This window comes from Colletotrichum abscissum (genome assembly GCF_030869225.1).
Source record: "Colletotrichum abscissum strain IMI 504890 chromosome Unknown Scaffold_38.1, whole genome shotgun sequence".
Lineage (NCBI taxonomy): Eukaryota > Fungi > Ascomycota > Sordariomycetes > Glomerellales > Glomerellaceae > Colletotrichum > Colletotrichum abscissum.
The window spans coordinates 362,829-375,555 of NW_026850298.1; the positions used below are offsets into that span (position 1 = coordinate 362,829).

General features: G+C 53.9%; 4 protein-coding genes across 4 annotated transcripts; 3 read left to right on the forward strand and 1 right to left on the reverse strand.

Annotated features, from left to right (window-relative positions):
* Positions 1 to 1,443: 1,443 nt before the first annotated feature.
* Positions 1,444 to 2,596, forward strand: CABS01_12577 (short chain dehydrogenase; the record flags this gene model as incomplete). Its single annotated transcript, XM_060545930.1, has 4 exons — positions 1,444 to 1,498; positions 1,574 to 1,767; positions 1,828 to 1,892; positions 1,957 to 2,596. 4 exons carry the CDS (start codon positions 1,444 to 1,446, stop codon positions 2,594 to 2,596), a joined length of 954 nt encoding a protein of 317 aa, XP_060396465.1.
* Positions 2,597 to 3,917: 1,321 nt separating this feature from the next.
* On the forward strand, positions 3,918 to 5,360 carry CABS01_12578 (histidine acid phosphatase; the record flags this gene model as incomplete). Its single annotated transcript, XM_060545931.1, has 1 exon — positions 3,918 to 5,360. The coding sequence occupies one exon, from the start codon at positions 3,918 to 3,920 to the stop codon at positions 5,358 to 5,360; it is 1,443 nt and encodes a 480-aa protein (XP_060396466.1).
* A 155-nt stretch (positions 5,361 to 5,515) lies between these two features.
* On the reverse strand, positions 5,516 to 6,875 carry CABS01_12579 (uncharacterized protein; the record flags this gene model as incomplete). The annotated part of the gene is made up of 4 exons (XM_060545932.1): positions 5,516 to 5,680; positions 6,213 to 6,445; positions 6,499 to 6,552; positions 6,608 to 6,875. The coding sequence occupies 4 exons, from the start codon at positions 6,873 to 6,875 to the stop codon at positions 5,516 to 5,518; spliced, it is 720 nt and encodes a 239-aa protein (XP_060396467.1).
* Positions 6,876 to 12,237: 5,362 nt separating this feature from the next.
* On the forward strand, positions 12,238 to 12,594 carry CABS01_12580 (uncharacterized protein; the record flags this gene model as incomplete). Its single annotated transcript, XM_060545933.1, has 1 exon — positions 12,238 to 12,594. One exon carries the CDS (start codon positions 12,238 to 12,240, stop codon positions 12,592 to 12,594), a length of 357 nt encoding a protein of 118 aa, XP_060396468.1.
* Between the last annotated feature and the right edge of the window lie 133 nt (positions 12,595 to 12,727).

The following is a 12,727-nucleotide window of genomic DNA, read 5'->3' on the forward strand; positions in this document are numbered from 1 at the left end:
TCAATTCTGAAGAAATCATTTCTGCCCATTCCCAGTGCTCTTTCGCGACTTTTATGAGTCCTGAGGGCGCTCATTTTACCCCTCTCTTTGGCTGGGAATATATTCTGCATGTTGGTGGCACAGATGCAGCTTGCTCGTGGAGACGAACTTTCTGCTTCCCGAAAGATCACTCTCGGACGTATGATTTCTGCAATGAGATCCATAGGTTGGATATACGACAGTCATAGGCCCTGTGGGTGCTTGGCGGATCAGTACTGGGGATAGGTTCCCCTGTGGTATCCAATCGTTTCACTTCGCCGAGCCGCGGATTCGAGCCGCTGCATACTTAGGCGTGGTAGAAAGACGATGTTGTGACAGGATATCTTCACGTATTCTCGTTTTGGGTCATGCGACGTGGCGAGTGTTGCTCTTATCGCTACCTTACCAGGCACAGAGGTAGGCAGGAAAGCACCGGTTGATAGGCGCGGATACTCATCTGCCATCATTATCTTGCCCCCTAGCGAAACAGGCCGATCACAGCATGTGCTCATAACTCAATTGCAAGGGGTTTGAGAGAGGCCTTCCCACCACCATGTCCTTGGGAAAGCAGCGTTGAAGAAGTTGCAGAACCGAGACGCCATGGGTTGCATTCCTCTAGGTTTCGATACTGAATTGTCATATCATCCAGAATGGACTGTGTACTGAGCAGATAACCTCCAACATAATTCAAATTGCGTGACGAAACGGTCCAACGAGCAATACATAGAGGCAACCAACACTTGAAGGGAGGTGGCGTGGTAGAGCTTGCCCGGTCTGAAGGGAACGGTTGGGGCAGGTGTTTACGGGGAGACGGTCGTCGATTCCGAGCGACATGAGGAAATCGCGCTAAATTAGACCCCGTGCGGGAGGGTTAGGTGCGTTTGGAGGCTGGAAGGAGAGAACTGGTGCTCTCTTTCCTCTGTTCTCCCCCGCCCACCAATCAGCAGCTCCTTCCCCGACCTGTGTCTTTGGTTTCCCCGTGATCCCATCGTGACCAAGCTCTGGATGAGTCAGCAGCGGAATAACTAATCATTTGGGTTTGACATGCCGCGGAAGGCTCCGCACTTGGTGTCTATCCTTACCTTCCGTTGCCGAGGTCCCAAGGTCCGACGCACTACCACCGCCTGCCATCTGAGCTGCGCCTTTGCCGTGGCCGTTGCACAACAAGACATCGCACCAACCGGACTCTTTTTGGTTTCTTCTTCATCGTGTAACATAAAGGTTCGACATTCGTGTAGCCTCCGATATCTTTGTGCAGCCAACGGATCCACCAAACATCCATCGTCAGGGTCCCCAAACAATCAGCATCTATCGCCTTAATCTTGTGGAAACAGGGTCCCACACGTCATCATCTCAAACCACCTGTGATACCTTGTTCATTGTCTCTGTCCCATCCCTCATCACCCACATCTGGTCCCTGCAAACATGCCTATTCCCGAGTCCGAGTATTTGAGTCCGGTCTGGAAGGATGGCATCTTTAGTGAGTGACTTTCGCACATAGTCTTTTGTCTGCTGCCACCTTACCAGCACCGTCAATACTAATTCTCTTGTGCAGACAACAGAGTCGCCTTTGTCACCGGCGGCGCTGGAAGCATTTGCAGTGCTCAAACTCGTGCTCTTGTCCGCCTAGGAGCAAATGCTTGCATCATCGGCCGCAATGTCGAAAAGACAGAGTCCATGGCAAAGGACATAGCCACAGCCAGGCCTGGTGCAAAGGTCATTGGTATCGGCGGCTGTGATGTCAGAAATGTATATGCTCATCCACATGCATTCCTTCAAGATATGTTGCGGCTAACAATTTATATCTAGCCCCAAAGCCTGCAAGACGCCGCAGATCGATGCGCCAAGGAGCTCGGCGGCATCGACTTCGTCATGTAAGCGCCCGATTCACAAGGGTCTCATCCTGGGGTAGACTGCTGACAACCTTATTACCAACAGTGCGGGAGCTGCTGGCAACTTCATCGCACCCTTGTCCGGCATGAGCCCCAATGCATTCAAGGCGGTCATCGATATTGATGTCTTGGGCACTTTCAACACTGTGAAGGCTACCATTCCCTACCTGGTAGAGTCGGCAAAGAAGAATCCCACGCCCAGCCAAAACGGCCTGACCGGAGGCCGCATCATCTTCGTCTCTGCCACATTCCACTGGACAGGTATGCCGCTGCAAGCACATGTCTCAGCCGCCAAAGCGGCCGTCGATGCTCTCATGGCCTCGGTGACGTTGGAGTATGGCCCGTTCGGAGTCACAAGCAATGTGATTGCCCCCGGGCCGATCAAGGATACGGAGGGCATGCAACGGCTGTCCAGCAGCAAGCAGGACCAGGCCAAGGCCAACGCCGTGGTGCCGCAGGGTCGGTGGGGCGTCATCCGGGACATTGCCGATTCCACCGTCTACCTCTTCAGCGATGCCGGCAGCTTCGTCAATGGTCAAGCAATCCCTGTTGACGGCGGTGCTTGGAGACGCCAGGGTGCACTAGCGGTTGGAACAGACGACGACATGCAATACCCGGATTTCCTTCTGAAGGGAGAAATCTCAAAGCACGTAAAGAGCGGCCGAAAGACGGAGTCCAAGTTGTAATCGACATCGAGAAATCAGCCGTGGTGGGGTAGGGAGGATCACCTCCAGCAAGTCCGCGGACAAAGGAATTCCATCGACCGGGGGTAGAGAGATTGTAAGTTGACATCGCAAGGGCGTGGCTGTTGACCCGCTCAGCTTGTTAGATATATTGAAGAACCGTAGGAAATGGCACTGTATTGAATGAATCATAGTCGTTTACAGAAATGTCCCGGATCTTTTGACATTTTGTACAATCCTACCTCACGTTTTATCAATCAGAACCTCCGATCCTTGAGCAAAGCGGCTATCGGCACCACAATTCTACTCAGGCTACTTAGATTCATATCTCCCAGCCGCCGACAGGCCGAGCCGCCCCGCGGACGGGAGCGGAGATGCTTGCTGCTGCAAAGCTGCCCCCGAACACACTTTTTTCTTACCGGGTCGGTCACCAAGCCAACTAATTAGCGTCTTCCAAAGACCGGACAGGGTGCGGCGCACTCAAGCTTTTCGAGCCAAGCCGGCATCCACATCCCTCGACCTGCAGGTGATAGCTTACCATTGGCGGAGCCTTCAGGAACACCTTGACTAATTGGCCACACGAATTGCTACGCAGACGTGAGTGGCATGGTGGTGGCATCCATCCATTCCCGCCGTCGCCCGCCATGCGGATAAGCAGCAAGACTCACCCGCTCGCGCCGCCCACGGTTGCAGTGAAATCGTACTTTTTGACTGCAGAGTGATAGGACCTGGCCCGGTGGATGCTGATCCATGGGTCTAGTGCGTTTTTATTTGAACCCTTCTCTTGTTACCCCTCCTTTATCGCCAACCATCGACTGGCCCAGAGCAATGAAGCGGGTCGAACCATGCTAGGGATTGGGGAGGAGGCATGGAACATTTGTCGCTGAACCATGTGTGGGCTGCAGGATTTCTTTGAAGGCGACTCTAACTTCTTGAAGCGTCGAAAAGTCCGACTGTCGGCTGTGACATAAAAGGGCCGGCGGTACCCGGCTGCGCGAGGGGACTCGAGGAGACTCCCGATCGTCTTAGTCTCTTCAAATCTCGTGAGGTTTATCTGAACTGCTGACGGGCCGTTAATTTTATTGCTTTTTCTTATTTACAGGAATTGCAACCCGGCTTTAAGCTTATCTCACCGGCCGTTTTCACACTTCGGTGGGTACTCGACTTGTGTGCAGCAAGTTGCTGGTAGTTCAATTGGTTAATATCGAGTAAGTGGAGGGCTCTACTTAGTGTTTTCGTGCATACATCAACTCTTGTAGCCAGTGGACATCGATATCAACAGCAGAGCTGACACTCTCACAGAGTCCAACAACACATCACCAACATGGGACTTAAGCACCTCCTGGCAATGGGCCTGCCCATCATGCCCGCGGCCGCAGAGACCGTCCTCGGCATCTACGTCTTCCACCGCCACGGCGACCGCACAGCCAAGAAGACGCCTCCCGTCCGCTTCACCGACCTCGGCGCCTACGAGGTCTACACCTCCGGCCTGGAATACGGCCGGCTCTACGTCCGCGAAAACGCCACCCACCAGATCCGCAACATGAGCACCGACGACGTCCTCCCGGAGCAGCTCTCCGTCACCTCCCCCACCGACGTCGTCCTGCAGTCCTCGGCCAACGCCTTCCTCCAGGGCTTCTACCCGCCCTCCGGCACCGTCGAGGCCCTCGCCAACGGCTCCAGCGTCGAGGCGCCCCTCGGCGGATACCAGTACATCCCCGTCAACGCCGTCGCCACGGCCTCCACCAGCACAAACGCCGAGAGCAGCGAGTGGCTCCAGGGCGGCAGCGGCTGCGGCAAAGCCGTCGTCAGCTCCAACAACTACTTCTCCTCGCCCGAGTACGCCGCCGTCGACGCCGAGTCCCGCGACTTCTACCAGAGCCTGCTGCCCGTCATCAACGGCACGTTCGGCGCAAAGGCCGCCACCTTTGAGAACGCCTACTCCATCTTCGACCTCATCAACGTCGCCAGGATCCACAACGACAGCATCCCCTCCGACTCCCTCCTCACCAACGCCACCATCCGCTCGCTGACCGACTACGCCAACATCCACGAGTGGAACCTCGCCTACAACGAGAGCGACCCCATCCGCGCCGTCGCCGGCAAGGTGCTGGCCGGCCAGGTCCTCCAGGCCCTCAACGCAACGCTCAAGGACGCAGCAAAGTCCTCCTCCGTCAAGGCCAATATCCAGTTCGGCGCCTACGCCAGCTTCTCGTCCTTCTTCGGCCTCGCCCAGCTGCAAAAGGTCTCGGCCGACTTCCAGAGCGTCGTCGACTACGCTTCCTCCATGGTCTTTGAGCTCGTCACCAACGCCACCTCCGCCAGCCCCGCCGCCGACGACGTCGCTGTCCGCTTCCGCTTCGCAAACGGCTCCGCCGGCATCAACAACCTCACCGTCTACCCGCTCTTTGGACAGTCCGAGACCGTGCTTCCCTGGAACACTTTCGTCACCCAGATGCGCCAGTTCGCTATCGAGGATACTAAGACCTGGTGCACAGCCTGCGGCAACTCCACCGGCACCTGCGCCACGGCCCTGGGTCTGGATGGCAGCACCGACGCCAACGGAACCGGCTCAAGCGGTAGCAAGGGAGGCGTCTCGACTCCCGTGGCGGGCGTCATCGGCGCGCTGGTGACGCTGGTCGTGATCCTGGGCATCCTCGGCCTCGTCATGCTCATCGGTGGCCTGCGTCTGGTCAAGAAGTCCAAGATCGCAAAGGATGTCCCTGCCGCTTCTACTGCGGAGCAGACAGGCGGTGCCAAGCACTAAGCACGTAATGTAAGAAACGATTGTGTGCGACCAAGTGTTCACGATGGATTTGTGATCGATAATGAGACACGATGAATGTATCGTGAATAGTAGTCCCAAGCGGACATGAGCTACCTTAGTAATAAGATGTTGATACCACCCTTTTACTCAAGAGACTACCCATATTCCTTGCCCTGTGATGAGTATGCTCTGCGTAGAGGGTGCGACCCAAGGAACTCGTCCCATGTCACAGTGTTTAAGAGCGCCAGAACCTCCTCTGAGCACGCGGCTTCATCACCATGGTCACCGTTCCAAGTGACTATGTTATATCTACAGATATTCTAGGGACTCGCAAATGCGAGAGGTGTTGTTGGTTGTCCGCTGCCCTCATCCGAGCTACCTAAGTTCTTCGAAGAAGACCCCTCCCACCCCAATGGGGCAGCCTACGCCCTTAAGTCTCTCAACTCAACCAAGCTTGGGTTGTCATCTCTGTCGGCTTCAGTCGGATCGGAGCTAGATAGTGTGGTTCCACGCATTCTCCTATCGTTAGATCGAGCAGATCGCTCCCTGGTAATATCTGGTGATGCAATGTCCGCGTCTCGAGTTTCTATCCCTTGGACGGTAGGGAAACCTCGACGTGAGCAGCAAGTGCGCTAGCTTGCTACTGAAGTCTCGTTCATACCGTAGATTACGGCGTCGACAAGCCCCTGGATCACGATGCAAGCCTGATCGACGTTTTGCAATGGGAAAGGTGCTGGCGTATTCGTACTTGCTTGGTATATCCGGATGGCAGTTGGGATAGTCCAGACGATGGCATACGCAAGCGGATACAAAAGCAACAGGCGAGCAATCTGGAGCACGGTCAGTCATTACCTCTTCGCTGCCCTGAGAATCGTCTCTTCTTGCCCTTTTGAGCCTTCTGATGGAAATCATAGATTGGCCTTCCAGTCCTTCGTGAGTGCTTGCGGCCCTGCTCCCATCTTGTGTCGAGTAACCGGACTCCAGATGCCCGGGAGACTCCTGCATCGAACTTAACCTGTTCTGAGCTCTGAAAAGAGCAAGGGCGAGGTATGCGTATAGCACAAACATGATGGTTATGATTATCCCTAAGGGCATGTTAGTCGTAGATCTAACATTGTTTATATCGTGTGTGACTCACATCGAGGAACGAAGTTGGCGAGCAGCCTCGTCTTGTCTGACTTGAACCAGCACCCTGCCCGCCAAGGTCAATGACACGAAAGTGCTTTGACTTGGTCACGAATACTCACAAGCCCCGATGCTGTGGTAGCCATTCAAACCGAGGCCCACAGAAGCCCATAAGACCGAGAAGAACCACGGAAGTCCCCAAATGACGACTTCGTGGTTCTGCACCCAGCTGGCTCGCTTTCTTTGGTCAGTCAGGATGAAGAACGTGCAAATGGCGATGTTGAGGACCCAATAGTCGGTTTGAATGACGAATACCTGAGCCATGAAGCCGTTGAGCTTACAAAAGTCGGTTTGTTCTGGATTATCGATAAGTCTGCCGCTAAGATTCATCGTTGTCGAGCAGATGAAGTTGAAAGCCATGAGAAAGTCACTGATCGCAAGTCCGATGATAAGGCGATGACGGAAGGATCGCAGATTTGGGAAGATCTGAAGTGCTTGTCAGCTTTCTAGACATTGCTAAGTGATTCGGAGTGGGGGTTGACCCAATGGCTGGCCATCATGAAGCCGGCACCACAAAGCGACAATATTGATACAACAAGTATAACAACGCTCTCTATACGAACCTCCTCTAAGGTAGGAGGTTGGTCTAGTCCGCTTCCATTGCTTGTATTGTTTTGGAGAAACATGACGACATGTAAGTACTTGTGAGTGCTCACCGCCGTAGTCCGTCTGCCTTGCACAGGTGGTGAGATGGGGTCTCTATTGCTGATGTGGTCGAAGCTGGAGTCGTGCGGCTGTACGCCAGGGCTTCTTTACGTTTGGCGATGATGTCTGGCTTTTCTCGTCTAACGTCTTCATTTGGGATGTTTACTTGACGTTGTTTTAGCAATTTTGGCTTCCAGACCGATGGTGAATGTGAAGGTAGCCATATCTTCGGATAGGAAATCCAGGCAAATGGCAGCTTCGACCGCAGAGGAAGCAGCCACTGAATTCCTCCAGCGATGGAAGGCGAGCTTATCGCCGCGATCTTGCTGTGTGTGCTACCTTCCCATGAGGTACACACGGAAGGCCACATGGTGTCTGTCGTGGGGGTCCTCGGGGTCGGACGGCAGGTAGAGATTCGTTATCACGAATACAAACATGAAAGATCTGTGGCCGAGAAATCAAAGACGAGTAAAGAGAAGAAGAACAGCAGGTGAGAGTTCTCATGCAAGCGTGTGTCATCCGGCGTGGTCTTGTATGACTTCATGTTCGCCATAACGGCAGCTGTCACTTGCCCAATGATTGAGAGAATAAACCTGGTGACTGACCAGCAGCTCACAGGATACCAAGTACGCGGGGGACTGACATTGTTGGACACTTGCAGATGCGTAATCCTGGCAGGGGTTCCAAGTGCTACTCGTCTATTGGCAGGAATGCTCAGTATTCAAGTAGGTATCCAAGATACTCTCCATCGAGGCCTTCCTTAAGAAGTACCCAGTACGTATACGTGGGATACTTGTTGTCCCTTCTTCAAACGTGCCTTCAGTATGAATACTTGCACAGATGGGTAGGTGCTACGCAAAATCGGGAATACCTTCCTCCACTTACATATCTAGAGAAATTGTATTGCGCGCAAGTCTCGCATCAACAGTGTCCCTGCCGGTTCGTCACACCCAACTGCCGATATCTTACCTTAATTCAGGATCAGTCGAGGCCAATGGTCCACCAACATGTCCGTCTCAAAGCCGGATATTCCCATCGCTGCAAAACACCCGCTAACTAGGTGCTTCCAGGGTTCGATCTTGGTTAGTCTAACGGTCGTACTATTTACATGGATACAGTCCTAGCGGCGTGGACCCTCTACCGGCTGCCCATTTCTCCTGAACATCTCGTCTCGGAAATTTGGACCTCGACTCGATTATTCTGAACACCTCTTTTCGTCTCGACTTGGACGATCAAGGACATCTCCGGCTGGGCGTAGGCCTTCACCAGCTGAATCTAGAGCTCTTTGGGAATATTCACAGCAGTTTTTAGGCTGTTTTCTGGATCCCGATAACTGAGCCCCGACCCTATGTCAAAGCGATGCAATCTCCCGCTTCCACTAGTGCCGCTCCGCTCCATCGATCGGCGGTCGAGAACCTGAGATTTGACAGCAGACTTGTCATGTTGCATGTCTGTCACCAATGTCGGCCGCCAGTGTAGCAAAGCGGAGGTTCACTAACTCTGACATTTACTCTGGGTCCGATGTGGCACCCGGCACCCTGGTTCTGGGTAAGGGGCTTGCTGACCATTCACCACTGAAGAAAAATACAACCGTCTTCTTTGATCCTCGACACAGCAGCTCCCTCTAGGCTCTGACCCCGTCTAATTAAGGTCCGAAGCCCGGAGCAGCGGCTCCTAGCACATCCTGGGGCCTGGATGGTGGGCGGCCGGTCCTTGGAGCGCACGTTGCGAAACCGAACGTGCGCCGGCCGACCTAGAAGCCCGAGGAGGTCGGCTTATTGGCTTCCTGAGTTCCTGATGGTTCTTTGCCCCTTGGGCCGTTGCCGAAAGGTTGCGGGGGAGGTTGTCGGCATGGTGCCATCGGCCGACCTTCACCACGATCCCGGCTACTAATTCTGGAAGAAGAAATCGCAACCATCCGGCGCAAACATCCCGACCTGACATCATTCGGCTGACTCGCTAGCATCATACGAGCAAGTGTCCTACCGCAGCCTCCACTACACCGTTTTGACAGGTGCGAACCGTCGTGATCGGCTCAGTGCCAGGACGAGGGGATGACAAGGCGGCGGAGACATCTAGGATAAGGCCGGCAGTTTACCCCGGCACCGAGTCTCCACGGCAAATTGAGATAAATGGGGGGACAATGGCCCTCAAATCACTTTCTAGGTTTTTCCCCCGCCAGAAGGGCCAAAGCGGACAACAAGGGTTCTTCCAAAGGCAAAACGGCAGAAATGGCCAGATGGCAGAGGAAGGTTTCGGGGGACAAGGACGGGGTGTTTGCTGAACTTCTTGATCCGCTCAACTCGGCTGGTGCGACAGCAACATACGATATCCCACTGGGTTAAACGACCAGCAACCCCGACATGGAATCGGCACCCTCTGTCGGCCATTGGCCTCGGGGTAAACGGGAACCTTCGCAACGTGTCGCCGGGGTGGTTGCCAGCAACGGGTCCGGAGAGCCGGGTCGATCAAATGCAAGCCCAGGGACGCCCATGGACAGTTGCGTAGGGCAGCAGCATCAGACCACTATACCGTATCGGCAATGCGACGTCGCTTGCGGACCCGGAGACGGCGCCGTTTTGGGACTTTGCTTCACATCACAAATGCTAGCGGCCGCCCTTTCGGTCCCGAGACCACGGACCGGCCCAGAACACACTGAACATAGCCCACCAGATGTAACATTGTTTGAATAACCGACTTGGACAATGTGTCGTTCTATGTATTCAAACTCGTACCTGGAGGGTCATGAGCAGGGTCGGGGCTTGAACAAGAGATTGGCATGGAGCTCCAGATGCCACATTCGGCGCAAATACTGCTCGTGAGGGCTCGCATAGCGTGCCTCCCCAGGTCTCTCTGTCAAACTTAGACCCAGTCCGACCCGCTGCCTTCCACAATTGAACCCCCGTCCGTTGAATCTCGAAGCCGACGTCACGATGCATGCTTATTAGACTTGAGGCACGAGTCGGTGTACTTGATCGACATCTAGCACTAACAGAGACTTTCTCGTACGACTCAGTGCGGCGTATCGTATTGTATCTCTTTGCGGAACTGATCGACTTTGAAGGAGCTTTACCGCCGTTTAGGATTTCAGCGACTTCCTAAGAATTGACCAAACCTGGAAGCCCCACGGCGGAACAAACACAATCTTACAGTCAAACTGGATGACAGGCTGAGTCACCTGCGTGGTTGATCTGCAAAATGGCGCCCGCGAAGGGTCCGGACTTGCCATGAGAATGACGGGATACCAAAGACTCGGTCCTCCTCGAAGTATGAAGTGTGGCGCGTATAGCTGGCGAAGAGTGCTCGTGGCGAGGGAGCGAGCTCAAGATGGGTTTGAGAAGTTTCTTACTGGTCAGCGAAGTTACGCTGAGTTGCTCACTTCGCATAGTATTCAAGCACAGAACCTTATGCCTTAAAACGCCTCCTCGACACGACCGTATGCAGTATCTCCACACCGGAATGGCCACATCGCCAGCTGATCGAGCTTCCTGTATGCACACAGTCTCGCATTGCCTCAAGGCATGGTGCTGAGACCATTGCGATCTTACCACGGATAACGTGAATAAGGCTCCGACACTATCACAAGAGCAGACCGGAGTGGAGGGCGGGGGCCATGTAGCAGTTGAGGGAGCACCCGTACGACACGAAGCTTAGCGAGTAATCCTCCTTTTGTGTGTATCAAAGCGTCTGACTGCATGAGGAATTACAGATATTATGGGACATAGACACCCAGTCAAGGAGGGCGCGGTAGCCGTCTCCACCCGGGGGGCTGCAAGCCATCAACGACACGTACATGGATGCTGACACCACTCTGTCTGTCGCCTTATCGTCCGCGGGAGCTATGGACACGATCGCCGAGCTATATCTACGTGTTCAGAGAACTCTGCGAATCATCACTTGCTTCATGGGAGCATGGGAGAGGTTGAGCTGGGGCCAGAGATGATCCATAGCTTCTGCAACCCAGTCAGCCTGCAAAACATGGCATCTATTGGCACTCGTGCCGCCCACGAAGATCCACGAGAGACAACAGATGAGGGGTTATAGAGCCAACAAAATGTAAAAGTGGGAAGCGAGGGGTGCTCAAAACAGGCCAGAAACATGGGGACCAGGCAGGGCAACAGCGGCTCGCATGAAGCAGAAAAGAAAAGAAGAAACCATTGTTTGTGGAGAGGGTATATCGCGGCTCTGTTATACACCCTTAGCTTTTTTTTTGTGCGGTGGGCGCGCGCGCGCGCGGATGCCTGCGTCGCTTCTTTTACCCTCGAACCCGCCGCAGCCCGGCGCCCGGTCCGCACCGGGCGATGCGATGAGGGAACAACGACTGTAAGTATTTGGCATTTCAGCTCAGCAAGTATGGAGTAGCTTGCAGGATCTCATGACGAACCCCCTCCATGCTCCAGCCAACGAACGCATCCTACACCGGTAGCGGCCCGTGTGAGTGTGTGTATAATACGCAATAGCGCTGTCAAATAAGTCAGCTTCACTCTGTATCGGCCAAGGAGGGTGGGAATTTTAGTTCTGTGCGCAATGGAATGATGACCAGATACGTGGTGATCAGCTATGCCGTGGTGCAGGAAGAGGCGCATGGCTATCAGGTTGACACTTCAATAGTTGACGGCATCGCACGACAGAAAGAGAAACATTCGGCTGGGACGGGATCAGGTTGTGACACATGCTTGGTCACCACAAACTGTGGTACCATTGGTTTTCTCTTCATTCCATGCTTCATGTAGCAGCATTGTGTGTGTACAGACAGTATTCTCTACCATCAACTTAGATCTTCTCTGCCCCGTCCGTCCACTTTGTTTCTCCCAAATACTTCTTCCCAATGTTTGTGCGCCAGTTCCCAATGCCCAGAGAAGGGGGGAAAGAAAAAATACGAAAACGCCACAGATCAGATCAGACCGCAACCGAGGATACACAGTCTACTGTGCTGAATATGCCGATATGTTGACCTCCCAATGAAATATAGAAAACAAAGGAGACGAAAAAAGAGAAAGCAAAGAGGAAAAGAAATGTAGGAAACCAAAGAAATAGACCAAGGAGAATGGGCTACAAATGCTGTGCTGTGCTGTGCTCGCTTGCTGTGATTCTGCTTTTGCTTTTCCCCTGTCTCCTCATGGAGCCTCCCTTCCAGTCTCCCCACTCTGGAGTCGACTCAGGGTGTCGCCGTGTTTTGCGAGAGACTGGCATGTGCCGACATCACTCTCAGTCCAGCTTCCCTCCACAACCCCACTGCACCGGTCCTGGCATGTGTTGGTGTCGCTCCATCTCGAAACCCCAAAATACGTCGATAGCCCACTGGCTGTGCTTCGGATCCGCCCCATTGGGCAAAGCAGCTGACTGGTTGTACTTCCTGTACCTCTCCATGTCCCGAATCGAATTAGGCGTAGAAGATAAGTAGGCGTATTTCGGTGCCAGATCGTAGAGCTTTCCAGTTTTATGACATCCGCGTGGCACACAGCAGGCCAAAGTGGTGAGAGTGACATCAGGGAGGGTGCGTCGGTTGATATCCGGTGAGAGTGAGAAGCAGCAGA